General features: G+C 68.6%; 1 protein-coding gene across 5 annotated transcripts; it reads left to right on the forward strand.

Annotated features, from left to right (window-relative positions):
- Positions 1–23582, forward strand: CTBP1 (C-terminal binding protein 1). Of its 5 annotated transcripts, none has more exons than XM_041752423.1 (10): positions 37–193; positions 7954–8148; positions 9673–9827; positions 16506–16650; positions 18120–18326; positions 19786–20000; positions 21238–21368; positions 21761–21888; positions 22303–22420; positions 22642–23582. In XM_041752423.1, the coding sequence occupies exons 2-10, from the start codon at positions 8142–8144 to the stop codon at positions 22826–22828; spliced, it is 1293 nt and encodes a 430-aa protein (XP_041608357.1). In that variant the 5' UTR covers positions 37–193; positions 7954–8141; the 3' UTR covers positions 22829–23582. The 5 variants fall into 5 exon arrangements, with proteins under 5 accessions (XP_041608355.1, XP_041608356.1, XP_041608357.1 ...); XM_041752425.1 differs by lacking the exon at positions 37–193 and adding an exon at positions 463–483; XM_041752424.1 differs by lacking the exon at positions 37–193 and adding an exon at positions 821–1285.
- The last annotated feature ends 2686 nt before the right edge of the window (positions 23583–26268 follow it).

A 26268-nucleotide genomic window follows, 5' to 3' on the forward strand; every position in this document is an offset into this window, starting at 1 on the left:
GGCTGCTGGCGCGGCGCGGCGCGGCTCGGCACGGCGGCGCCCGGGCGCAGGCGAGCGGGCGGAGCAGCGGACGGCGCCCAGGCCGCCCCACGCGCCGGGCTCGCGGCGGAGCGCGCCGGACTCGTCGGGGCCCGCGGCCGCCCGCGCCTTTCAATGGGCAGCTCGCACTTGCTCAACAAGGGCCTGCCGCTCGGTAAGGCCGCGCGCGCGCATTTCCGGCCGCGGGGGCGGGGCGGCGGGCGGGGCGGGCGGGCGCGCGCGGGCCCCGGCTTTGTGTGCGAGTGCGCGTGCGCGCCGGCCTCCGCGCGCCGCCGGGGGCGGGGCCGGGGCGCCGTGCGCGTGCGCGAGCCGCAGCGTGCGAGTGCGCGTGCGCAGGCGCCGCCGTCACGCCCGCCCCGCCCGCTGCCGCCGCCGCCGCCGCTGCCTCCTCCTCCTCCTCCTCCTCCGCCGCCGCCGCCACCGCCGCCGCCGCCGCCCGCGCAGGTGACACAAAGGGGCGCCGCGCTCGGCCCCCCGACCCCCCAGGCCGGGCCCCGCCACACCCGCGGCGCGCCCGGCGTCCGGCCCCGGCAGCCCCACGGCCCCCCCGCCGGCCCGGCCCCCTGCGTCCGGCCCGCGTGCGCCCTGCGTGGGGCCGGCCCGGCCTCCTGGTCGCGTGGGCTCGCCCCGCCCGGGCCCTGGGGCCTCGCCGCGCCCGCCCCCGGCGCCCCCGCCCCCGTCCCCGCCCGCCCAGGACGAGGACGAGGACGAGGACGGCCGCCGGCAGCCGCGCCACCTGCCCGCGCCACCTGCCCGCGCCCGAGCGCCGCCGGCCCCGGGGGGGGGGTCACGGCTCGGCCCCTGCAGCCGCGCGGCGGAGGGCCCCGGGGCCGCGCTGTCCCCCGAGCCCGAGCCCGCGCCGCGGGAGCGCCTGCCCTGGCCGCCCTCCTGCCGGCCTCCCCTCGGGCCTCCCCTCGGGCTTCCGCGGGCGCCGTGGACGGGCCCACCTGCCGGGAGGAAGCCCGGGCCGAACGCGGTGGTGGCTGCGCGGGCCTGGACGAGCAGCCAAGGACCTGCTGCCCTCGGCCGGCGCCCGCTTGGGCAGCTGCACGGGCAGGCGGCAGGCGGGGGGCTCCACGCCGCGCTCTCCCAGGACCGCCTCCCAGCTGCCAGGGCAGCGGTTCCGTCGGTGCAGATCACGCAGAAGAGCTCGGCAGCCGCCGGGCTCCAGCAGGGCGCACCCCGCGGGCAGTGCGGGCGCCCCCGGCTGGGTGACCCCGTGTCCCGGCTTTGTGCGTGCCCCGAGGTGAGGATGCGGCGCGAGGACGAGGGCGCTGCTCCGGGCACGCGGGCGCCCTGGCCTTGCCCGCGCCCTGGGAGCTTAGGGTGAGCCGCACCCGCACCCGGCCCGGCCCGCCCGCCCGCGGTCTGCCGCCTCCTGCGGCTCCGGCGCTGCCTACCGGGCGCTCTGCCCCGTTGCCTTTCTGGGCTTCTTTCACCGGGTTTTGTCACCGTCTTTGAGCGCGTGCTTCCTTGTGGGCCTCTGCGAGCCTCGTGGGGGACACGCTCGGGCTTACGGCTGTGCCTGCCGTGTGCAGGCGCGTCCTCCTCAGCCTCCGTGGGGCTGTTCGTGCAGTTCCAGCCTGTCCCACCCTGACGGCTTGCTCTTCCCTCTGCGTTTCTGAGAAATGGACTCGTGGCTAGGGTGACCTGTCTCAGCCTTTGGCCCTCTCTCCTGGCTGCATTTGGGGTTTCCCTTTCGGTCCCTTCAGCTTGAGGACACACGCCGGGGGTGCTGGGGGCACAGCAGGCTGCGACCCCAAGCTCTGGGAGGCTGGAGCAGCCCCTTCTTAGTACCCGAGGTTGGGCCATCGGGTGAGCTGTCAGAGGTTGGCCGGTGGAACCCTAGTGCAGGGGACGCACCTCGGCAGGAGAAGGGCCCTTGGGCTTCAGAGGTGGCCTGGCCTTGGCTCCCCAGCAGCCTGGTGGAAGGGGCCAGCAGGCCATGAGCAGAGAGCTGGGCCGTGATGGGGCTTTCTCTGCCACAATCTCGCCTGCCCCTGGAGCGCCCTATGCCACTGTCCTTGGGGCCTTGCCCCGTCTGAGTAGCTGGAGTGCAGCTTGCTGCTGGCCGCCCGCAGCTCCTGGGCGCGGAGCTTGTGCAGGCTTTTTATCCTGTGGCAACAGCCTCCTCGAAGACTCCTGGCTCCCGCGACCAGGGGCATGAAGGAGGACCCATGGCAGGCTCAGGGGGCAGTCCACAACACACCTGCCTCGGGTTCCCAGAGGGGACTCCAGGAGCTCACTGCGGATCAGCCACGGGCTGCACACTGGCCTAGGGCCCTCGCCTGTCTGCCCAGACGAGCTGCAGGACACCTGGCGAGGGTGGGGGGGGTGGCATTTTCCATCCAACCACAGAGCTCAGAGGCGCTCTTAGTGCTGAGTTGTTTCTGTCTGTGTCACCCTCAGGGTGGGGGTCCCTCACATCCCTGCCAGCCCTGCAGCCTGGCCATAGACGGGCTGGGAGGACGGTGGGCACCTGGCAGGACTGGAACCTGGGACCTTGGAGAAGAAATCCCAGGGGGTCAGTGGGTGGGGCGGGGGCTGCTTTCTGGACCCTCCCCAGGCTTGGACTCTGGCCTGTCGGGAGGCAGGCTCGGTGCCCACGGCAACCTCGTCCGGCCGCCAGTCCTTCTTGAGTCTGATGTGCGAGGCCTGCCCTGGAAGACGTGTCCCCATATGGGGTCATCCTGATGCAGTTGCTGAACGTCGCGTGCGGGAGGGCAGGGAGGTGACATTCCTTGGGTCCCCAGCCAGTGTTCTCTGCACGAGGACGGGGTTCTTGTTTGTGGGATCCTGGAGCATCACAGAGAGAGCAGGACACGTGTCAGGGCGCGAGAGAGGACTGTGTGGGAGGCAGAGTCTCGGTGACGAGAACGTGCCTTTGCAGCACGTGTGGGGGAGCGGGCGCCTGTTTGGTTTACAATGAGTTGGGGGACCACACGGTGTGGTGCGTGGGTCTGTCCTGCTGGGGTCAGTGTGGCCGCTGGCCTCGGGGTGCCTGGCACTCACGCAGACCCTGCCCCCTGGAGGCCTCCAGACCAGCCGAGGGGAGCCTCACTGCCACCAGCTGGCTGTGCTGGGCCCGAGTGGGGAAGGGCTGCTTAAGTACAGTGGGGGGCGGGAGGGAGCTCCTTCTGGGGAGGTGGTGGTCAGGGCTGGATATGCACAGCCTGCTGGGGCGGGGGGCCTTGGGGTGTGACGGGCTCCGGGCCGCGTTTCTGAAGCCCTGGCTGTGTTGGGGAGGGCTGCGGTGTCCTGGGGGGGCCCCGGGCAGGCGGGAGGTGGCCTAGCGCGTGCGCCTGGAGAGGCGGCAGGGAGCACTCACGGAGAGCTCTGGGCTGAGGGTGGGATGATGGTCAGCCATAGGCGGGTGGCCAGGATCTCAGACCCCGCCCCTGGCTTCCCGCTGTCCCGGATGCTAGGGAGCTGCTGTGAGGGGCCCGGGGTGTCCCCAGAGCGTGCCAGCAGCACCCTGTCCTGGGCCCCGGGGGAGCAGGAGGCCGGCCTAGTGGTCGGTGGGCCGACGGGAGCCAAGGAGACCCTGCCCCGACGCCTGTCGGCTCCGAGGTCCCTTCAGCTCGGTTCTGGACTCCCGGGGAGATGGCCAAGGCGGTGCCGAGAGGGTCACGGCCTGCTGCAGGGCCCTGTGCTGCGGGTGATGGCTGTGGTGCCCTCGGGCCTGCCAACTGCCCACCTGGAATTACGCGAGCCACCCGGGCTGGTCAGTGCCCTTTGTGCGGGGCCTGTGGGGTGGCGGCCGCTGCAGCCCAGTGGGTCCTGGTGCCCCGTGCCCCCAGGCTGTGCTGACTGCCGTGTCCCCCACCGTCTCATTGAGTTGCGGGGATGCCACCCCTTTGTGGCACCCCAGCCCGAGCCGCCACCTCTTGGAGCAGTGTATCACCGGGGACGGAGCAGACATGTGCGCCGGGGTGGTTGTCGGGGTTCCGTCCGCACCGGGTGGGGGGTGTGCCCACGGGAGCCCCTCTGAGCTGGCCTGCTCACCCTTCTGCCGACGACAGCAGTGGGACATCGGGAGGGACGCAGAAGCCTGGAGTGCTCAGCACTGGCAAGTGCGGGGGCAGCGCCGCGGTCAGGCCCCTGGAGCCCCGTGCGCTCTGGGGAGGGGGAGGCCGAGACCCCACCCCAGCCCCATCCCGATGCTCCGGAGCCTCGTGTGGGTCATTGTGGGGCAGGGCAGAGGGACGCGGGCAGCCGTGGGCACACCCCGCCTGGCCGCCTGCAGGCGCGTGGGCCAGCGTGTGGGGAGCGCGGGCAGCCCTGGGTTCCGCAGGAGCACCTCCGCCGGGGAAGCCCTGGCCGTGAACGAGCAGGAGATGGCTGGACACGCTTTCTCGGTGTCCTCGCGTGGGTGACGGGGGGTTTCGTTGCCCTGGAGGAGGAGCGCCCCCTCGCTGTCCCGTGACCGGTCGTCCTGGTGGCTGGGCACACGCTGACCCGGCCTCACTGCCACCTGCCGCCCCCGGGCTGTTCGCCAGGACGCCCTGGACCTACGCTGGGCGGTTCAAGCGGGTTCAGCGGTTCAAGCGGGTTTACGTCTTGCAGTGACATCTCCGTTTCACCGTCTTTTCCGTTTTACTGCGTCCTGACGAGCGCCTTTTAGCTTGCGTGGGTTAACGTTTCCCGGCAGAGCCGTCAGGGATGACGAGGGGAGCCCTGCCGCTGGCGGACGCTGTGCTGGAGTCCGGGCCCCGACCCCACCGTGCCTGTGTGTTCTCGCCCGCCCTCTGCCGCCGCCCCCCGTCCCCCGTTGTCCGTGTGGCCTCTGCACTCCTTCTGGGCATTGAGGTCACTCAGCGGGGCTCCCACGTGGCGTTTCCAGGAACGAGATGGAGTTTGGGGTTTCCACGGCGCGGGTGCCCCCCAGCCTGGGCCTGGCGGCGTCTGGGGGTCCCTCCCTGGGGGCTTTTCCCCGTCGCGCTGCTGCTGCTGGCCTGGGCTCGGGCTCCCCCTGCGTCCAGCCCGGGCCTGCAGTCGCCGCGCGTGTGCAGCCTGGAGCCTGGGACCCGCGGCCTGGCCTTTGAGCCCCGCGCCTGCCGACGCTCCCCTGGGTGGGCACACGCCGCCCCGGCCCACGGGCCGCTCTAGGCGTCTGAACCTCGGCCAGGTGTGGGCAAAGCGGGGCCTCCGCGAAACATCGTTTTCACGGAAGAGCTGAGCCTGGGCTGCTCGGAGCACCTGAGGGTCCCGTCCCCTTGGCGGGGCTGCGGGGCTGCAGGGACCCGCATGGACACAGGGTGCCGGGCCGCTGCCGAGGCGTGCAGGAGTGCGGTCGGCCCAGGGCCTCGCCGCTCGGGACGGTCCCGCTGGGGACGCAGACTGGCCACAGCAGCAGGGCCGGGACCCCTGCTCACTCGGTGGCCCCCGCGCTCGGGCCCTGCCCCCCACCCTTGGTGGCTGCTGGCTGGAGTCTGCGTGGACCGCGCCTTAGGCTGTGGGAGAACGCGGCGGGGGATCGGACCTGGGCTGCGGAGTCACGGCCCCAGGGCACAAGTCACTCTCGCTGGCAGCGGGCACCACGCTGGGGAGCCGGGTGGCCCCTGGCCCGCACCCAGCTGCTCGCCCCCTGCTCCTCTCGTGAAGGTCAAGGTCGCAGGGGAGGCTCGTGTCTGGGGGAGGGGGGCCGCGCAGCCCCACCCCTGACGGGGCCTGCCCCCCCCCCCCCCCATGGAGAGAAGCAGGGCGTGGTCACCGAGGGTCCCTGAGTGTTCTCGGTGCCACCCTCCCGGTTTGTAAGGGGAGAGCAACACCTCGTTCTGTGGCTCAGTGGGTATGTTCCTTACGGAGCAGAACGTGGGGGGTCACGTGTGGTTTCCTTTGGGGGTCGTGAGGCTGCGAGCCGGTGACGAGGTTCAGGTGCTCTGGGCCTGCAGCCCGGGGTGGGCCTGGCCGGGGGGAGTGTGTCCCTGTTCCTTCCTGCCTGCCACCTCCTGGCCCCCCAGCCCCCTGCCCCGGGTCCCCGGCCCCCAGCCCACCACCCCCAGGCCCCTGTCCTGGGTCCCCAGTCCTCAGCCCACCACCTCCTGGCCCCCACCCCCCCTGCCCCAGGTCCCCGGCCCCCTACCCCAGGTCTCTGGCCCTCAGCCCACCACCCCTTGTCCCTGCCCCGGGTCCCCAGCCCACCACCCCCATCCCCTGTCCCGGGTCCCCGGTCCCCTGCCCACCACCCCCTATCCCCTGCCCCGGGTCCCCAGCCCCCAGCCCAGCACCCACTATCCTTTGCCCCGGTCCCCGGCCCCCAGCCTGTCACCCCCTGTCCCCTGCCCCGGGTCCCCAGCCCCCTGCCTGTCACCCCCTGTCCCCTGCCCCGGGTCCCCAGCCCCCTGCCCACTACCCCCTGTCCCCTGCCCTGAGTCCCCGGCCCCCTGCCCCGGTCCCTGGCCCCCAACCCACCACCCCCCAGGTCCCTGGCCCCCAGCCTGTCACCCCCTGTCCCCTGCCCCGGGTCCCCAGCCCCCTGCCCACCACCCCTGCCCTGAGTTCCTGGCCCCCTGCCCCAGGTCCCCAGCCCCCTGCCCACGGTACCCAGTCCCCTGCCTGCCACCCCTGAGCCCCTGCCCGCCATTCCCACTGCCCCAAGCAGGACTCTCAGCTGAGCCTGGAGGGCCAGGGAGAAAGGGGCCCTGGTGCCGTCGCCAAGGGCAGCTCCCAATCTCTGGGTAAGGGGCAGCTCTGTCCCCCACAACAGAGACAGGTGTGGCTTGGCCAGGGCCTGTCCTCGGGGAGCAGACTCCTGGCACGGGCAGTGGCTGGCGTGGGCGAGGGCTCCAGGTAGATGCCTCTCGGGACTGAGGAGACTCGGCTCCATGTGGGCCTCAGGTCAGCCTGGGCCCGTGGTCATCGCGACCCTGACCTCCCACCTTGTGGCATCAGCACTCTCTGACCAGGGGCCCCCCATTTCCCTGGCGGAGAGCCTGTGTTCCCCAGGCTCAGTGTCCCTGCGACCTGGGAACTGGTCATGTGGGGTCAGCGTGTGGGCTTGAAACCCGCAGAGGGAATCGGCGGGGTGGCGTTCAGTCCATGAGGCCCCGGCGGTGGACTGTCCCAGCCCGTCCGCTCACAGCAGGCCTGCCCAGCCCTGGCCTGGCCGCGGCTTCAGGGAGGCCAGGCCACCACTCGGCAGGGACGGAGGTCCGCACCCCGAGGGGAGCATGGCCGGCTGGCACAGCCCAGGCCCACGGACAGGATGCAGGACGCCTGTCCTCGCTGTGCAGGCGTCTGGAAGGGGGAGCCACCACGGGTTCCAGGGGCCACGGGCCATCCCTGCAACAGGCCCGTCCCCCATGGCCCCACCCCCTGGAGCTCCTGCTCTGCGCTGGGCCTTCCAAGGGCCGGATGATGTCAAGGGCATGGTGTGCGGCCTGGCCATGCCTCCGGGCAGCCCCGCTGTGGTCCCCGCGCGCAGAGGGCTACGCGCTCGGGGTGGGTCCAGCGCTCCCGGGGCCTGAGACCTCAGCCTGTCCTAGAAAGGTGTGCGACCCACGCACGTGACCTCAAGTCTCACGGGAGCTGTGTCGGGTCAACTGCCAGTCCCCAGATGTGCCTGTGGGGCCCGCATGCGGGGGCGGGGAAGTGGTGTCCCTGTCCCAGCCAGCATCCCCGGGCCTCGCCTCCTGGCAGCCTCGTCACGGAGGCCGGGGAGGCTGTCAGCAGCGTGAGTAGGAGCTGGCATGGCGGCCCGAGGACGCGGAGGGACCTCCAGAGTCAGCCTCCCGCTGCACCTGCGTCCCCGCTGCGCCCAGCCGTCCCCTCTGCCGGCCGCGCGCCCGCCTGCAGGCAGGTCCCCCCAGGGGCAAGGATGCGGGGAGAAGCCTCGACTGTGGGCCTCTGGCATCTGTGAGCTTAGCTGGTCCTCGATGGTGTTTTAACGTGTCTCTTGTGTTTAATTTTTAGTCAGACTTTGACCCCGGCACAGGCTTCAGTGGTCGCCGAGGATCAGGAGCCTAGGAGCTTTGGTTCAAGACAATTAAAGACGTGGGATGAGGATCCAGTGACAGACGCGGTTCTGCCTGGGGATTCTGAAGATAAAACGCTTTGAAAAGTCGAATTCATGGTCGTGGAAGCCGAGCCCATATTAAGAAATGTCAGGTTGGTAGGGGCTCCTGGAGTGCGCAGCAGCTGGACGCCCGTCCCTCGGTGCCCGCGGAGCGGCTGTCCGTTCCGGCTGGGATGGCCCAGGTGCCCCGGCCGGTGCGGCGCATCAAGACAGCGACACCCCACGGTGTGCGGCCTCCGTGAAGCCCCACGGGCGGCGGAACCGGGGGGGCCTCGGGGGTCCCAGGTGGGCAGGCCTCAGGTCAGCGCTGGGCTGGTTCTGGTCGTCCTCCCGTGAACTCCGTGCCAGGCTAGGGTGTTACCACGCAAACCCAAGTCCCGTTCCGGCGCCGGCCACGGGTCGGGAGGCGAGTGCCTCCCTGGGCAAGGGGGTGTCAGCGAGCTGGGGCCCCGGCGCTGCTGCCGGGCAGGCCCGCGGACGGCATCCCCTCCCTGCTGCCCGCGGGCCCTGGCGTGCTCCTGCAGGAGGTGCCGTCGCGTCAGCGCTCCACAGCCTGCCTTGTCGCCTCGGGAACTTGGAGGGTGGGAGCTTGGCTCGCGGCGTGACAGCCCGTCCCTTAGAAACAAGCGCGGGGTGCCGACGGCCGTGACCATAAGCCCCTTGGCGCAGGTACATAAGGGCCCTGGGGCCTCGCCGTCCTCTGGGTAAAGCTGGAGAGGTGAGCCGCACCGTGGCACCCCGCGGGCGGCAGGAAGCAGCTCACGGGACTGCGGGGAGCGCCAGGGAGGGGTTGGGGCCTCATGGACCCTGCCCTGCGCCCAGCGGGGCTGCTGCATCTTGGCCGCTTGCGTGGGCGGTGGAGCAGTGCGCCCGTGGGCATGGCTCCCTCCTGGGCTCTGGGCCCCGGGCGGCCCAGCCCCACCCCTGGTTCTCATCCTGCGCCGGAGCTGCCCATGCACCGGTCGGGGCGGGTCTTGTCGAGGCCGTTGGGGCTGGGGGGTGGATGGGGCCACTGGCGGCTGCCATGGTTGTCACCTGGAGGCCCCCGTGTCCGCCTCAGCCCAGGATGAGGCCCGGTGACCTGTATGGAAGGAGCTTTTAGTGATTCTAAGTCGTCTTGTCGTGAGACGGTCAGGGGCTCTGGCTGCGTTCAGTGCTTCACCCCTTCCCTGCCTCTGTGTCTCCTTTCAAATCTGCAAATAAGGTGATGCCGGGCATGGGGGATGGTGCTGGCAGGGTTTCCGGGCGGTCTCAGTACTGCCGTGGACTGGGAGCCGTGGGTGTTGTCGTGACACCTGTTACATTGCAGTCTGCGTGTTCCGGGGTCAGATGGTGGAGGCCCTGATGCCTCCACGCGTGCCTGGGACCCCGAGGCCCTGGGGGTGATGCTGCTCGGCAGGGGTCCACTTTCGTGTGGGGGTCAGCGAGCTGTAGCAAACACTGGTTTCCTTTTTATGGAGATTTTTTTTTTACTCAGGATTGACAAAATCCAGGTGCGTGGACACGTAGAATTCTCAGGGCCTGCCTGCGTCAGGCTGCGGGCGGTGGGTGGCAGGGGAAGCGAGGTCTGAGTCGTGGCCACCGTGGGAGCTGAGCGTGCACTCCTGTCTCCACAGGCGTCCGACCCCCGATCATGAATGGGCCCATGCATCCCCGGCCCCTGGTGGCACTGCTCGACGGCCGGGACTGCACGGTGGAGATGCCCATCCTGAAGGACGTGGCCACAGTGGCCTTCTGTGACGCCCAGTCCACGCAGGAGATCCACGAGAAGGTAACAGTGTAGGGTGCTTGTGGGAGCGAGGAGGGCAGGAGGGTCCCTCAGCTGTACGCCTCTGTGGCGCCCGAGCCCCAGGCTGTGGCCATCATTGCCCGCAGCGTCAGAGGTGGGGACAGGGTTCCTCCGCGGCACCTTGAGCCGCTGCCGTTGTAACCAGTCGTTGCCAGGAAGTGGAGCCTGGGGCCGTGGATGTGGCCGATGAGCTGCATTGCCCGGGGCCCATGTTGGCCAGCGAGGGCATCGCAGGCTGGGCCACGCAGCTGCGCCCTCCCAGCGCCGGCGTCCAGCCCGCTAGCGGCATCGCCAGGCCTGCCCGGGGATGGCGCGGACGTCTCGGGGTCCCAGGACCAGCCGGGAGAGAAGGCAGAGCTTGGAGCCTCGCGGAGGGATGCGGCAGCCGCAGGAGCATCCAGAAGACCAGAGGGCTCGACGCTGAGGCCCAGACGGCTCCCGGGGACCGAAGTCTCTGGCCGGGTGCCGCTGGGGGAGGGGGACACGAGCATGTGTCGCAGGTCCCAGAGGCGCGAAGCCCGCGCGCTCCCCACATCCTGTGCGTGCACGTGGCAGGCGCCCTCCTGATCGGCCCTGGGCGCGGGTGGCGGGTGCAGGGGTCAGCTCTGCAGGCCGCCCTGCACGGGGCGGGGCTGGGTGACCGGAGCCCGCTGTGCCCTAGAGCAGGGCTGAGAGGGCAGCTTCTGGCCACTCGTTGTAGATCTTAAAGGGTTTCAAAGTAAAAATATTAAAAACCCAGCAATATCGGGAGCAAGAGACCGGCAGACGGAAGTGTTGAAGCAGCCTGAGCGATATTAAAGTAGGTTCTGAGAATAAATCTGAAAAGTGACACTAAACGGATGTTTTCCTTTAAGATCATAACTGATCAAAAATGATTGGAGGTTAGCTAAGAGCCAGATGCGCAGTCCGACCCCGGGGAGGGTCGGGCTGGGCCTCCGCGTGGCGGCGACTGCCACCCCCCCCCCAGGCACGCTGAGAAAACCCCCGGTGCCAGAGGCTCCCGAGGGATGGGACGGAGCGCCCTGGCGACCCAAGGGGCACGCGGACGAGCGCACGGCGGGGGAAGGCGCCCTCCCAGCACTGGGGGGCACTCGCAGGTGCAAACAGGCAACTGGAAACGGTAAACTGACAGGAAGCTTGGAAGCCACAGTCCAGGCCGCCGGGCAAAGATGTGGAGCTGCGCAGATCCAGGAGCTCGGGCCTGGTGCGCCGTGCGGCCCATTTCCCCAGCCTGGCTGTCAGGTGTGGCCAGGTGACCGAGTCCAACCAGGAAGAGCCACCAGGCTTTGTGTGCAGAGCCACCTCTCTTTCTGCTGGCTGGAAACCAAACGCAATGGCTGGAGCCTGGGCAGCCACCTGGAACCCAAGAGAAATCATGTTTGGGAATAGCTGAAAAACAGGATGGGAGCCCTGGGCCCTGCTGGCTGTGGAGCTGACACAGGCCCCGGACCACTTGTCTGCAGGCTTCATCTCGGGGAGAGACAGAACATCACCATGGATCAGGGATTTCTGCCTTGTAACTAGCTGGATGCCAGGCGCTAAGTGTGGAGGAGATGCCATGCTATTACCATGGCCACGTGGTGAAGGAACCTTCCAGAGCTCAGTGGACACTGGCTCTCCCGGTGTGAACCCAGGACGCGTGTCGGGCCCACAGGATGCTCTGCTGTTCAAGGAGCACGTTACCCTGATGCCGGCCGTTAGCTACGAAGAGTCGCGGGCTGCTTCACATCTCCCAGGGGAAGCAGTTCTCGGCGCGGCGCTGTGTATCTGACCAAAGTGCAGGAGCCCTGAAGACAGGCACCTGCGGAGGAAGGGGTGCTCGTGAGAACAGGGGCTTGTGGGTGGGATGGCGCCGAGAGCCGGCCCGGAGCAGGGGCCCCCAGGGCCAGGGGACAGTAAGGCAGCACTGGGGACACGTCTGGGAAGATAGGAAGGATGTGGGAAATACAGCTGCAAGGTGCCCAGTCCCAGGAGGGAGGTGCTCGGGCCAGGAGATGTGAGGAGAACATGCAGACAAGATTTGACCCGCACGACAGTGGCACGGGGTGGCAGCAGGGTCAGTGTGACTCCGAGCAGAGGGTCGGGCCAGGGTCGGCCTTACCAGGGCCGTGAGCAGGTGGAGAGGGGAGGGGACGCGGGGAGGGAGCCCTGGCACAGCCACAGGCAGGCAGGTGTCCCAACAGAAGCATCAGGGGAGCTGCTGGGGGGCATGTGTTTCCCACCCCACAGTCAGGACGAGGCGGAGGTGCGTTCTGCAGAACACGGGGCTGTTTGTTTGTCGGGGCACAGTTAGAAGCAGTCACGTGGCAATGTCAGGAGAGAGCACGTGAGAAGTGGCCGGGTGGGGACAGTACCTGCCAGAGCCTGAAGCTGGACAGCGGACACTCAGATGCCCCCCGACAGCAGGAGGGGGGGCGCCGTGTGGGCGGCGATGCTCTTGCTCCACCAGGGCCACGGCCACGGCCACGCGGGCTTTGCCAGGGCTTGGCACTTCTGTCCTCCAGGCCTGTGCACGGCGGTGGCACAGGCACCCCCTGGAACCACACAGAAGTGTGTTGGAGGCGCTAGGCCACTGCTGAGCTTTTCTGGCCGTAGCCGCACAAAATGAGCCACACCCTTGGTGTGGTCCTAGAAAGTCAGGTGCGCAGAAGTCCCGGAACCTTGTGCATCGGGCACCTGTGTGTGAGGGGCAGGAGCGAGGCCCCGATGCGGCGCAGTAGGCCCCGGCTTCCCTCCGCGAGCTGCCCACTGAGTCTCCCGCCCTGCTGCCACTGGCCCTGTGGCACTCCATTCTGGGTGAGGACACGGTCAGGTCGTCAAGCCTGACAAGCTTGGTCACAGCTGGCACGTGGTGACGTGAGTGAACACCTGGGGGCCCCCCACAGACCTCCTCCCTGGGAGTCTGTGTGATGCCTGGCGGGATCCCAGCCACTCCGCAGTCCTGACAGGGCATGAGCAGCCCCCTGGAGAGGAGCTCGGGGCGGGCCACGGGAGTGCGGTGGCCCAGGCCTGGGTCCCCTGGACGGAGCTGCCTATGCGGCAGGCCTGCAACCGAGCCGGTCCTCCCAGGGCGGGTGGGCGGCCCTGAGCCGGGGCGGTCTCTGCCCTGAGAACGTCTTGCTGGGCACCACGTGATTACAACTGCTCAGTAGAAAAAGGAATCGGACATGAAATCAATTTATTAAGAAATGTCATTAGGTGACACTCAGGCACGTTGAGACTAAGGTAACAGATGGCCAGTTTGCGTCCATCACACGCAGCATCTCAAACTTTGCCCTCCTGGGCGTCGTGAAGTGGGTGCCAGTGGGTGAACGGCCCCCTGGGTGTGGCCGGCTGCCACGCCAACACCCTCTCAGAGGCTTCTCCGACGGACACACTGCTTTCCAGCCCCGAGGACCGACCTCCAGGAAATCGTGGAATTTTTTTTTAAGATTTTATTCATTTATTCATGATAGATATATATATAGAGAGAGGCAGAGACACAGGGACGCAGGCAGAAGGAGAAGCAGGCTTCGTGCTAGGAGCCTGACGGACTCAATCCCAGGACTCCAGGATCACACTGTGGACCTAAGGCAGGCACCAAACCACTAAGCCACCCAGGGATCCCCGAAATTGTGGATTTTTATGGCAGCACAGCCAACAGCGGAGCAGCCCAGATGCCCCAGCAGTTGGAACTTGGCACGCGTCTTGGCTTGTCCACACTGGGACGGAGCAGGCACAGTCACAGTCATGATGCGATCGCGTCCTGCCATGGCTCAGGGCTCAGGCGTGGGCACACACACCTGCCCGTGTTTGGACAGTCTTCCTCCCCACCTGTCCCCAGCCCAGCGCCTCTGCCCGGTCACCCCAGGAAGAGGCCCGTGCATGCATCTGGGTGCCCAGGCCCAAGACTCAGACTCACCCTGCAGCCTCCCCCTCCACAATCCATCTGTCCCTGGATGCGTCTGTCCTCTTTCCAGGGTGCAGCTGTGTCCGAGGCCACTCTCCTCTCCGGTCCACGCAGCTCGGCACAGGGTGGCAAGGTCTGCTCTCCCCGCTCCGTCCGAGCCCTCCCTGTGTGCTCCCCGTGCACAGCACTACTACTTGGCTGTCGCACGAGGGGCCTCACCCCACCCCACGGGCCAGTCAGGCAGCGGGAGTACATGCCTGTGCAGCCTTGACGTCCTGGGAGTCCAGGGCGAGGCGTCAGGACGTGGGCAGCTCCCTGCCTGCAGGAGCAGAGATCCCCAGGACGCTCAGTGCAGGAACAGGAGCAGGGGCCAGCGGCACCCCGCAGTCCCTTGAAGGCCCAGCCAGCCCGCGCCCCCTTGGCCCGTGTGGGGTCCCCGTGGGCTCGTGCCCCGGGCCACCTTGGCCAGCCTCGGAATGGTCTGTATTTTGGGTTGCCCTCTGTCCGACAAGCTCAGCTGCTGTAGAGAAGCAGATGAGAGGAGCAGTCAGCAGCCTCCCCATGGGCCCTGCACCCCACGCAGGACCCCTGCTCTGTGCCTCTCACGTCAGCCCCGAGTCCAGGCTGTCCTGGGCACCACTCCTCGCTGCCTTCCTCATCCTGGGGTTCAAGGTCACCATGGCCTGCTGTTGGCCTCCCTCGCCGGCCAGGACACCCAGAGTCAGCACAAGAAGCTCAGTCTGGAGGAGGGCAGGGTGGTGGACGCCGGGCTGCTGGTTCCAGCAGCCAGCGCATGCCCTTGGGTGGGAGGTGTCCTCGATAGGAAGGCTGCTCTGTGTCCCCTAGGGAAGGACAACCCCGGCCCTCGGCTGTGAGGCTCCGTGCACCTGGACCATCCTGGGTTCCCGGCCCTTGGGCCTGGAGACCGGACACCGTAGGCCCCCGCCGGCGTCTGGCTGAGGTCCGTGCGTGACCTCTGCGGATCACGCCCTGGAAGGCACCACTCACGGGGCTGCCCTCCTGGACCTGGGACAAACCCCCGGGAGCCAGGCATTCCCCACCCTTGACCGCAGCCCGGCTGTGGCGCCCACCTGCAGACCTTGAGGGTCAGGAGGCACCAGCTGGGGTGCTGTGCACGCTGCGGACGAGGCCGCAGCACAGCTGGGCTTGGTGTGCACGTGCCTGGCCCTGCGGGGAGCGTGGTCTGCATTGCTGGGCCCTGCAGGGGCGTGGCCTTGCGGGCCTGGTCCTGCGGGGGGGGGGGGGGGGGGGGACGTGGTCTGTATTGCTGGGCCCTACGGGGGGCGTGGCCTTGAGGGCTTGCCCTGTGGGGGGCGTGGTCTGCGCGCGCTTGGCCCTGCGGGCCTGGTCCTGCGGTGGTGTGGTCTATATTGCTGGGCCCTATGGGGGGCGTGGCCGTTCGGGGGCGTGGTCTGTGCGGGCCTGGTCCTGAGGGGGCGTGGCCTTTGCGGGCCTGGTCCTGCGGGGGGCGTGGTCTGTATTGCTGGGCCCTACGGGGGGCGTGGCCGTGCAGGCCAGCCCTGCGGGGGCATGGTCTGCGTGCGCTTGGCCCTGCGGGGGGCGTGGTCTGTATTGCTGGGCCCTACGGGGGGCATGGCCTTGCGGGCTGGCCCTGCGGGGGCGTGGTCTGTATTGCTGGGCCCTACGGGGGGCGTGGCCTTGCGGGCTGGCCCTGTGGGGGCGTGGTCTGCGTGCGTTTGGCCCTGCGGGGGGCGTGGTCTGTATTGCTGGGCCCTACGGGGGGCGTGGCCTTGCGGGCTGGCCCTGCGGGGGCGTGGTCTGCGTGTGCTTGGCCCTGCGGGGGCGTGGTCCGTGCGGGCCTGGTCCTGCGGGGGGCGTGGTCTGTATTGCTGGGCCCTACGTGGGGCGTGGCCGTGCGAGCCGGCCCTGCGGGGGCGTGGTCTGCGTGCATTTGGCCCTGCGGGGGGCGTGGTCTGCGGGGGCTTGGTCCTGCGGGGGCATGGTCTGCGTGCACTTGGCCCTGCGGGGGCGTGGTCTGCGTGCGCTTGCCCTGCGGGGGCGTGGTCTGCGTGCGCTTGGCCCTGCGGGGGCGTGGTCTGCGGGGGCGTGGTCTGCGGGCGTGGCCCTGCGGGGGCGTGGTCTGCGTGCGCTTGGCCCTGCGGGGGGCGTGCCCTCCGGTCCTGGTCTTGTCCGCACCTGCGCGGGGCTGCAGCTGTGGTTCCTGCGGGGCCGGGCCTGGGGCCCCAGCTTCCCAGAGGTCGCCCCCGTTGGGCGGTTTGCAAACAGTAGCGCCTCGGCCCACGTTGTGCAAACTCGGAGGACAGGACACTGACCTGCTCCTGGGGCTTCACGAACGGCAGCCAGGCCCGGAGACGCGTGGGCAGCGTCAGGGCCGGCGTGTGGGCGCAGATGGGGCCGTGGCAAAGCGGGCTGACCCGGGCCCCGGCTCCCACCCGTGTGCGTGCCGTCCGCGCCCCGGCGGGTCCTGCGGTTCCGAGGCTGCGTCCTCCTGCGCGTCCTGTTTGACTGCCTGGTGTCCACGCGGAAGGCGAGCCTCCTGCCCGCCCTCCCCAGCGCTTCTCTCCGGGGGCGCGGCCTCGGCTGCTTGGGGGTCTGAGCGCAGAGCCAGCAGGTCACCGTGCGGTCCCCTCAGATGTCACAGCAGTGGCTGCTGCCCTAGATGTCCGCAGTCCCCAGCACACAGCGGAGGCGGGGGGGGGGGGTTCGGGGGACGTTTGCAGCTCCCCAGCTGGGCCCGGCCTCTGACCGCGTGGCCCCTCCGCCGGCAGGTGCTGAACGAGGCGGTGGGGGCGCTGATGTACCACACCATCACGCTGACCAGGGAGGACCTGGAGAAGTTCAAAGCTCTGCGCATCATCGTCAGGATCGGCAGCGGATTCGACAACATTGACATCAAGTCAGCTGGGGATTTAGGTAGGACGCCCGGGTGTTTCCTCCCTTTTGCGACTTGGGGTGTTGCTTCCTCGGCGGGGTCTCCTCAGCTTCCTCTCGTCTGTTGGTTTTGCTTTACACCAAGGATTCCCTTGCAGGCCCTTATTTGGTTGGAGGTCACTTGTGAGCATCTTTCAGGGTTCAGGCCCCCCCCAAGCTCCCCAGTCAAACCGGCTCTCTCAGAAAACCTTGCAGGGGTAACATGCTCTGACCTCCTCCCCGCGTCTGGGGAGGGGAGCTGGTACCTGAGCAGGGCGTGCAGCTGCAGGGGGTGATCCTCCCATGTGCAGGGTGCGCAGCTGCAGGGGTGACCCCCCCACATGAGCAGGGCACGCGACTGCAAGGATGAACCCCCCCATGAGCAGGGCGCGCAGCTGCAGGGGTGACCCCCCCCATGAGCAGGGCGCATGCTGCACACACACAGACCCCCCGTCACCCTCACCCTCCCCGTGCCCGGTCTTGCCAGTCCTTTCCCCCGGTGCAGCTGAAGAACCGGGGTCAGAACGGCTTGCCATTTGCGTCTACCGCAGACTCGGTTTATTCTGCTCTCGCAAGGACGCTTGTGCCCTCCGCTGGCTCACATGATGGAGCCCTCCCGCCCCGCTGTCACCCGTCCCCAGGCTGCATCCCCAGCAAAGGCGCCTGCAGCAGAGTTGACCACAGCCTGGATGCTTTCTGCCCCGGGGACTCCCAGGGGGCTTTATCCCTGTTCCCCGAGTCTGTCCTGTCTTGTTATTCTACAGGCTGGGCTCTGTTCCTCCACCAGGGACAGTCAGGGCCATGCCCTGTGGTCACCCTGGCCATGTGTCCCCAGATCTAGGGGATGGTGTCCCTGTCATCTGGTCTTCCTGCTCCCCGTCGTCTCTTTTGTTTATGATGGGCTGAGATGTTTCCAGAAGGGAGTGGAGGATCCACTCTGGGCCCTCTCACAAAGCCCTGTTCATGCGTTGGGCATCATCCTGGCGTTTAGGGTGGTGCAAGGAACCGGTAGGCGCCCTCCCCTTGGCAGGGAGGTGACCAGTCCCGGGGAAGCACTGTGCAGTCACAGGGGCAGGGGCGAGGAGGCGGCAGGGCAGGACAGGTGGGCGGGAGGGGCCAGGCTCGGGAGAGGCGGGTAGAAGTGCAGAGGTGCTGGGCATAGAGAAGCCTCAGCTCACTCCGCAGGCCTGTGAGGACAGGGCCACTCCGTCCAAAGCCAGGTCCCAAATGGCCTGGGGGCCGAGGAAAGCAGGAGGGGTGGGGCCTGCGTGGCTGTGAGCCGGGGGTCAGGTGGCCCATGGTGCAGGCAGGGAGACCCGGGTGTTGGCACCTGCCTGGGCGACCTCGCCTGTCCGGTCCCACCTACTTGCTGGACCCGCAGGCGGGCCTACATGGGGACGTTTCTGCGGCCCGTCTTGGGGGAAGCACCAGGACTGGCGTCGGTGACCTCGCCCGCGCGTCTGTGTTCCCAGGCATCGCTGTCTGCAACGTGCCGGCGGCGTCTGTTGAGGAGACCGCCGACTCCACCATGTGCCACATCCTCAACCTGTACCGCAGGACCACCTGGCTGCACCAGGCGCTGCGGGAAGGCACGCGGGTGCAGAGCGTGGAGCAGATCCGGGAAGTGGCTTCCGGCGCCGCCAGGATCCGCGGGGAGACCTTGGGCATCATAGGACTCGGTGAGTTAGCGGAAGCCCTGTGGCTGTGCTGCTGGGCGCCCCCCAACCCCCGGGGCAGCGCGGGGCCGAGTCCTCTCTGCCCCGGGAACACCGGCTGTGGGTCACACAGGTGCTCACCAGTCACGTGCCTCTGCGCAGTTGTGCCCGCCCACTCACACACTGACCCGTGCTCCCCGCGCTGACACGCCTCCCCCACCTGTACCCTGTGGCACCCTGTGGCTGAATGGACGTGGCCTTCAGGTGAGGGCCAGGTGGCCCTCAGCCCTGCTCCGGTGGGGAGCTGCTCACCCGCCGCGCGGGCAGCTGTGAGTTCTGTTTCTCTGCCTTGTGTGTGGCCGCGTGTCGCTCCGAGCTGGGGCTCCATCCACCTGGGATGCCCCGTGTGGACGGGACCCTGCCCCCTACTGGCCCCTGTGCCCTCCCCGCCCCACCCCCACCGGCTCTGCAGCAGGAGAACCGTAGGACACTTGGGGTGTTCTCGAGCCAGGCGCATATGTGCGTGAGTGCAAGGTGTCCACGCGGCACAGGCCTGTCTTCAGTACGGTTCCCGCCTTGCTGGAGAGGATGCACGACCCCCAGCACGGCCCCCCGGGGCTCTGTGCCCCTCCCCTGGGTCGGGGGGCACCTGACCTCAGCCGGCAGTGTCGTCAAGAGCCAGCAGGCCCCATTTCAGTGCGGCTATGCCCCGGCGGCCTGGGCGGGCTGCGCCGGCGCCTTAGCCAGAGCCCCTGCCCGGTGCGTCCAGCGACTGCTCGCTTCAAGGTTGTGGCTGCTTAGAGCGCGAGCAGCGGAGCTCAGAGGGAGAGAATCCCGGACTCCTCCCTGAGTGTGCTCCGTCGCGTGCGCCCCCCAGGCGCCCTTCGGGGATGTTGAAAGTGCTTGGAGTTTGGGTTCCTACGTGCCGCGTGGCAGACGCTCTGTGCGGGATGTTGGGGGGCAGCTGTTACCTGACCTCCCGACGCCGCCAGTTAGTAGTTTGGGTGGCATTGGCAGGACTGCTGTGCTCTGGCCTCACCTGGGGTCACTTGCAGGCGGGGCCGTGGCCTGGGGCCTGGTGGTCCCCTCTGGCGGACGCCCTCCGGTGCGCATGGCCCGCTCGGGCCGCCTCAGGTGCGTGGGACGTTCCAGCCACCCGGGGGCTGCAGGAGGGGTGGGGCCCTGAGAGGTGGGGCCGGACAGGATGGTCCTGCGTCCAGGTCAGTGCGTCCCTCCCGGAGGCGCTCTGAACCCCTGTGGCCCCATCCCTCCAAGGAGCGGGGCCCCTCGTCTGAAGTGGCAGCCCCACCCGTGCACTCCCTGGGGAGCACCTCCAGGCCCCCGCCCACTCCCTGAGTCCTGGCCCCACACGGCCATGCGGGTGTCCCCGCACTCGGCATCTGGATGCAGGGGCCCGGGCCCACGGGGCTGCGCCTCCCACGCCGAGCTAGGCCCGCAGTGACGCGGTGTGTCGCCCTGCCAGGTCGTGTGGGGCAGGCGGTGGCGCTGCGGGCCAAGGCCTTCGGTTTCAACGTGCTCTTCTATGACCCCTACCTGTCGGACGGCACCGAGCGGGCGCTGGGGCTGCAGCGGGTGAGCACCCTGCAGGACCTGCTCTTCCACAGCGACTGCGTGACCCTGCACTGCGGGCTCAACGAGCACAACCACCACCTCATCAACGACTTCACCGTCAAGCAGGTGCGCGCCTGCACCGCCTCCCCTGCCGTCCCCAGCCCTGCCACACCCGCACCCCCAGGTCAGGGCAAGGGTCAGGGTAGGGTCACATCTAAGGTCAGTGTAGGATCACAGCTAGGGTCAAGGTTGGGTCATGGCTAAGGTCAGTGTAGGGTCACGACTAGGGTCAAGGTAGCTTCATGACTAGGGTCAGGGTAGGGTCACGGCTAGTATCAGGGTAGGGTCACGACTAGGGTCAGGGTAGGTCACAGCCAAGATCAGGGTCGGGTCATGGCTAAGGTCAGCGTAGGTCACAGCTAAGGTCAGGGTAGGGTCACGGCTAGGGTCAGGGTGGGAGTTCTACACGTGCCACCGTTGCCTTAACCCACGGCAAGTGCCTTTCCCTGCCCTGTGGGCTCCACCGCTGGGGTCGTCTGCACTGAGGGGCCTGTTTCCTGAGTTCTGGGGGCTCCTGGCCCCACACACAGGGCACACGCCACACCCGACGGGCTGGGTCCTGCAGCGAGTGTGCCCGTGCGGCGCTTCAGTGCTGTGTCTCCGGGGCAAAGACAGATGGCGGCTGGCAGCGTCACACCGTGGCTGTGAGGCGTGGCCCTGGGTCAGGCAGGAGCTGGAACTAGCAGTGGCCTCTCGTGGGCTCCGGGGTCCCCGGCGGGGGTGTGTGTGTGCCCGCACGGGTTCTGCCCCTGGCCCCTGTGGCCCTGAGGAGGATGAGCCCAGGCACCCAGGGCTCCTCTTTGCCTCCGGTCGGTGGGGTGGGGCTGGGGAGGGCACGGGCACAGGCGTGGCGCTGGGGTGCTGGGGCGCTGGTCGGAGCCGCACACCCCCAAGACCCGGGTGTGGGGCTGGGAGCTGCCTGCGTTCCGGGGGGCTCAGGGCCGTTGGCCTGAGGATGTGAAGCTGCGTGGGGACCGAGCAGGCGCCGCCACCCGAGGGAACAGGGCTCTCTGGCCACTGCACCGAAGACCACGTCTTGGGGTTTCATTCCCGTCATCCCAGGATCACAGGGTCCTGAACCCACCTCCGCAGCTGTGTGCAGGGTTAGGGGCTTGGGCCACACCGTGTCCCAGAGGTGCTACATCCTTTCCGTGGGGGGATGTGCATCTGGGGGGCCAGGCCAGGAGAGCCCACAACTGCAGCCAGGGGTCCTCTGGGCGGGGTGCGGTCCCCAGGGCGGGGTGGGTGCGAGCCGAGAGGCCTATGTGCTGATTCACGTGCTGCTGTTTTTGTGTCCTCCCAGATGCGACAAGGCGCCTTCCTGGTGAACACGGCCCGGGGCGGCCTGGTCGACGAGAAGGCCTTGGCCCAGGCCCTGAAGGAGGGGCGGATCCGGGGCGCCGCCCTGGACGTGCACGAATCTGAGCCCTTCAGGTGCCTCCTGGCAGCGCCCTGGGTGATTCCTGGATGCCACCTCTCCCAAACCCGCCCTCGCCCGCGCTCACACCCGCTCGCAGTCTGCAGGCCCCAGGCCCCATTCTTGGGCTTTGTGTCCAGCCCCGCCAGGGCCCAGTGGGCAGGTGGTCAGCCCTGGAGGCGGGATGGCGAGGGCTTGGTCACGCGGTGCCTCGGAGCGCTGAGCTGTGTGGCCGCGTCCGCAGAGGCCTCGACCCAGAAGGGGCAGCGCTCGTCAGCCCTGCTGAGAGGGCCTGGGGCCTGGGCCCCGCAGCTCCAGGGACCAGCGCTCAGTGGCGGGGGCCGGGGTGTGGCCGCAGGCAGGGTCACGCTCCCTCCACCCCAGCCTGACCGCTTTGTGCCATTTGTAGCTTTAGCCAGGGTCCCCTGAAGGACGCTCCCAACCTGATCTGCACCCCCCACGCGGCCTGGTACAGCGAGCAGGCGTCCATTGAGATGCGGGAGGAGGCGGCCCGGGAGATCCGGAGGGCCATCACAGGTGAGGAGGCCCCGAGCCTCCCTCAGAGGCCGTGAGATGGACCTGCCCCAGCAGGCGTCCCCCGGGGGTCTCCCCGCACAGCCCTCGAGTCCCCCGAGTCCCCCGGGGGCGTCCCACACTGCCCACTCACGGTCACCCTGTGCCCTCACCCATGGGCCGGACGGCTGGCTGAGCTGGGGACCTGGGCTGGGCCTTATCTGCTGCTTCCCGAGGTCCCCAGGGCTGGCAGATGTGGGGGGCCCCTGAGGGGCACCCCCTGGGCCGGGGAGTCTCCGAGCTGCGAGCTGCTGTGTCCCGGGAGGAGAGGCAGAGGGGGAGCCCCTCTGCGGGACCCCAGCTGTGTCCGCCGCCGAGCTGCCACAGTGCTGGGGGCAGCCACGTGACAGGCCCTTCTCTGTCCACCGTACACGCCAGGCCGCATCCCCGACAGCCTGAAAAACTGTGTCAACAAGGACCACCTGACCGCCGCCACCCACTGGGCCAGCATGGACCCCGGCGTAGTGCACCCTGAGCTCAACGGGGCCGCCTACAGGTGAGCGGGTGGGGAGGGGGCGGGGACACGGGGTCCCCTGGACACGCGTGCTCGTGTGCGCCCCAGGGGACCCGGGGCCGGGCTGTGGGAGCCAGAGCCACCAGGCGTGAGGCGAAGAGCCCATGGAGCAGCGGGCCGGGAAGGAGTCGAGGCCTGGGGGGTCCCTGGACCGAGGCCGCGGAAGGGACCCCGCCAGCCTCACGTGCCCTCCGTCCTCCCAGCAGGTACCCGCCGGGCGTGGTGGGCGTGGCCCCCAGCGGCATCCCCACTGCCGTCGAAGGCATCGTCCCCAGCGCCATGTCCCTGTCCCACGGCCTGCCCCCCGTGTCCCACCCGCCCCACGCCCCTTCTCCCGGCCAAACCGTCAAGCCCGAGGCAGATAGAGACCACGCGAGCGACCAGTTGTAGCCCGGGCGGAGCTCGACGGCCTCGGCGCAGGCAGGGCGGCGCCCTCGGAGCGGCGTGTGCAGAGGCGGCGCCTGCGGTGGCCCCGGCGCTGCAGAGACTGTCCAGGCGCCGGGCGGGGGAGGTGGCGCCGGCCTCCCCGCGTCCGCTGTAGTTGTCCCGTCCCGAGGGCCAGCCGCTGTCCTGTGTCCTTTGCGTCCTCGTTAAGCAAAAGAAGTTAGTAGTTAATTCTATCATGAATGTTCTCGTCTGTGTACAGTCTTTAGAACATTACAGAGGATTTGTTTGCTTAGCTGTCAACAGCAGGAGAGCCTGAGCGAACACTCAGCAGGCCGCGTCACTCGGCGCCCCTCGTGTGGGACCGCGCCCCGGAACGAGGCAGTTGGCAAACTTCTCAGGACAACGAATCCTTCCCGTTTTTCTTTCTACGCCACTCAGTGCATTGTTTTTTCTACCTGCTTGTCTTATTTTTAGAATAATTTAGAAAAACAAAACAACGGCTGTTTTTCCTAATTTTGGCATGAATCCCCTTGTTCCAAACAAAGACGGCTTCGCAAAGTGGCTCCAAGAAGTGCGCGTCGCCCACAGCGCGCTCGGCCGTCGGCATCTGTCCTGGGGATGTGAGGGCGCAGCGTCCCGGCCTGCGCGGGTGCCGTCCTGCTGACGTGGTAGGCTAGCAATATTTTGGTTAAAATCATGTTTGTGACTGTAACCATTTGTATGAATTATTTTAAAGAAATAAAAATCCCAGAAAGAGCTGGCAGGCCCAGCGTCTGTTTCGTGGCTTCGCGGCCCCCAGTGGGTCTCCGTCCTGGCCCTGGTGGCCTCGGGGGCTGGAGCGGGGGGGCCGGAGGCGGCAGGCCGTGTGGGTGCGGGCGGGAGCCGCGCTGTTTGCGGGGACCAGTGCACCCCCCCCGCCCGCCTGGGGTCGCGACCAGAGCGGGTGCCGCAGCCTTGCAGGAGCGGGCTCCGGGACGCTGCGGGACGCCGGCTTCACAGCGGTCCCTCCCTCGCGGCTGCCCAGGGCTAAACCAGGGCGTCCTGTTCACGGTCCCCTGGACACCCGTTGCACGCCCGCCCCGCGCGGCCCATGGCGTAGCTGGCCCGCCCCCTGCCCACTCTGCGGGGAAAGCACGGTGGACGGTGACCGCTGAGGGGGCTCCTGGGGACACGCCTTGGCGTTGCCACACTCAGGGTCTGCGGGACAGGACTGCAGGTTGGGAGCCGCCGTCCTGCGGGGCTGGGGTCCTGACTGAGCACCTGCCACTGGCGCCCGTCCTCCCAGGTCTCCACACGCGTCCGGAGCGCGGGGTTTGCGTCTGCGCTCAGCTCTGGGACGTTCTCAGCCCGTCTTCAGGCGTTTGCCTTCATTCCTCTTCCCTGAGGGACCCGCGTGGTGGGGAAAACGGGGGCATGCGGGGATGTGTGGGGGCGACGGACCAGGAACCGAGGAGGAAGCACTGCCCATGTCCCCAGAGGTGTCCCCGGCAGCTGCATGACGGGTGGGCCCACATCACAGATGGAAGATGGGGCCGAATCCCAGAAGGAGCTGCACATGCCACGGTCGGCTCTTCGAACACATTAATAGAATGGACCAAAGTGTGCCGGACAGACGGACGCAGGGAGGCAGCCCCGAGGTCACACGCCGGAAATCCCGGAGAGGACAGCCACTTGGCCAAACCCACGGAGGCGCGGCTGCTGAGCAGCTCTAGGACCTGACCTCGAACACGCGCTTCCTCCAGAGTCCCAGACGGAGGTGGTTCCCAGCGGAGTCTCGGCAAATACTTAGGGATGGAACTAGTTCCGCGGGCCTGGGGGGGCACGGGGGGGACGGAGGGCGCCCTCCCAGCGCAGCTCACGGGCCGACGCGGAGTCCGAGTCCCTGAAGGAAAGAGCACCGACTAGAATCCTCCTGAAGCCTGTTCGCAGGTGGAGTGACCGGCCCTACGAAGCCAGTGCAGCTGCTGCGGGGACGGACCGCGGGACAGCTGGGGGGTCGTGTGCCCCGGGAGCAGGGACGGGGTGAGGGGCACCTGGGGGGTCCCGGGACACGGGGACCGGGGCCTCTCCAGGTCCCAGCCCGTCTGTGCAAGCCCGTCTGCTGAAGGCTTTCTTCAGAAACCTGCAAACCCTCTGGCTGGGTCGGTTAGAGACGTGGGCGCTAGGAAGTGGCCAGACGGGACCCTTCGGAGGGCGGGCCGGGCTCTGCTGGTGCTGCCTCTGCCTGCGGGAGGCTCTGCAGACGGGCGGACGGACAGGACGGACACGGGGTCCTCAGGGAGGCCAGCCCGTGCTGCGACGCCCGAACCCCGACAGGAAGCCCCCCCGTGGGGGTGTGGGGCGTCTCCACCCTGCTGGGGTCCAGGCCGGGCGGCCTGGCAGCCCGCTACCGGTGACCTGGGCACGCCCCCGCCCCTCCTACACTCCCCCCCGCCAGAGCACCCGCTGCCCCCCAGCTGCTCTCAGCTGCGTTTGCAGAATTGATTTTCCAGCAAACACACGTGAGGGAGACCCTGGGAGAGGGCCAGAGCGGGGCCGCCCCGGAAAGCACGGGGTTCCCCCGACAGGGCTGGTGCCGGCACATGGGGGGGACCTGAGGCCGCCCAGCAGCCCCGCCTCACGGCCCAGCCGGCCATCGGCACCCCAACCCCGGGGCGCCCACCCCGGAGCAGCCGGAGGGGCCTCCCCCGTGTGCGAGCACCCGGCAATATCCCCGAGGCGCTGAGGACGGCGGCGGGGAGAGCCCTCCGTGGCCCGCGCCCTCCCTGCCCCGGCGCCTTCCCGTGCAGCCCGCAGCCCGGACGCCCCAGGGCCCTTGTCCTGGCTTCTCCCCTCGCGCTCGGCCCGTGTCTCCATGTCCCATGAGCTGCCGGTTTCAGACTCTATTTCCTATTTGGGAAATTATGACAGGTGTCTTCTTGATTTGTAAGCGTTCTTTACATGTTAAGGAAATCAGACTTACCCACAGCGTGAGCTGTGCCTACTCTCCTGCCTGCTGGCGTAACTGCTGCGTGCACACCCCTAGCGCCCAGCGCCCCGCGCCAGCTCGTGCTCCCCTTCACCCCGGGGCCACGGCCCTCGCCGGGCTGTGTCTCCCGGGGCGCGGGCAGCCCGGCCCCCGCCACCTGTCTTGGCGCAGCTGGCTGTTCCGGGGTGTCGTCGGAAAGCCCACGTGCACAGGGCCCCCCACGTGAAGGGGGCGGCTCCCCCTCCTGGCCGCGTGTTCCTCGCGGCCCCGCCCCAGGGGAGGCTGCCCCCCAGCCCCCTCTCCTCACCCGCCCCGGGCCAACCCACACCCGGGGCCACAGCTCAGGGGAGCCCTGCCAGGAGCTGGTCCTGCCCCTGCTGCCCTCCTGCCGAGTCCAGGAAGGCAGGGGGGACGGGGGAGGGCACGGGCAGGGGGCCCGCAGGGGGACGTGGCCTCCATTGCACCCTGTCCTACG

Source organism: Vulpes lagopus, chromosome 4, assembly GCF_018345385.1.
Source record: "Vulpes lagopus strain Blue_001 chromosome 4, ASM1834538v1, whole genome shotgun sequence".
Lineage (NCBI taxonomy): Eukaryota > Metazoa > Chordata > Mammalia > Carnivora > Canidae > Vulpes > Vulpes lagopus.

What these genes read in the sequence shown, in the direction of transcription:
- CTBP1 (XM_041752421.1), top strand. Translation starts at nt 154, where the DNA reads ATGGGCAGCTCGCACTTGCTCAACAAGGGCCTGCCGCTCG. An exon ending in CACGAATCTGAGCCCTTCAG is followed by an intron (nt 21,369 to 21,760) that starts GTGCCTCCTGGC and finishes TGCCATTTGTAG; the next exon opens with CTTTAGCCAGGGTCCCCTGA. An exon ending in CTCAACGGGGCCGCCTACAG is followed by an intron (nt 22,421 to 22,641) that starts GTGAGCGGGTGG and finishes CCGTCCTCCCAG; the next exon opens with CAGGTACCCGCCGGGCGTGG.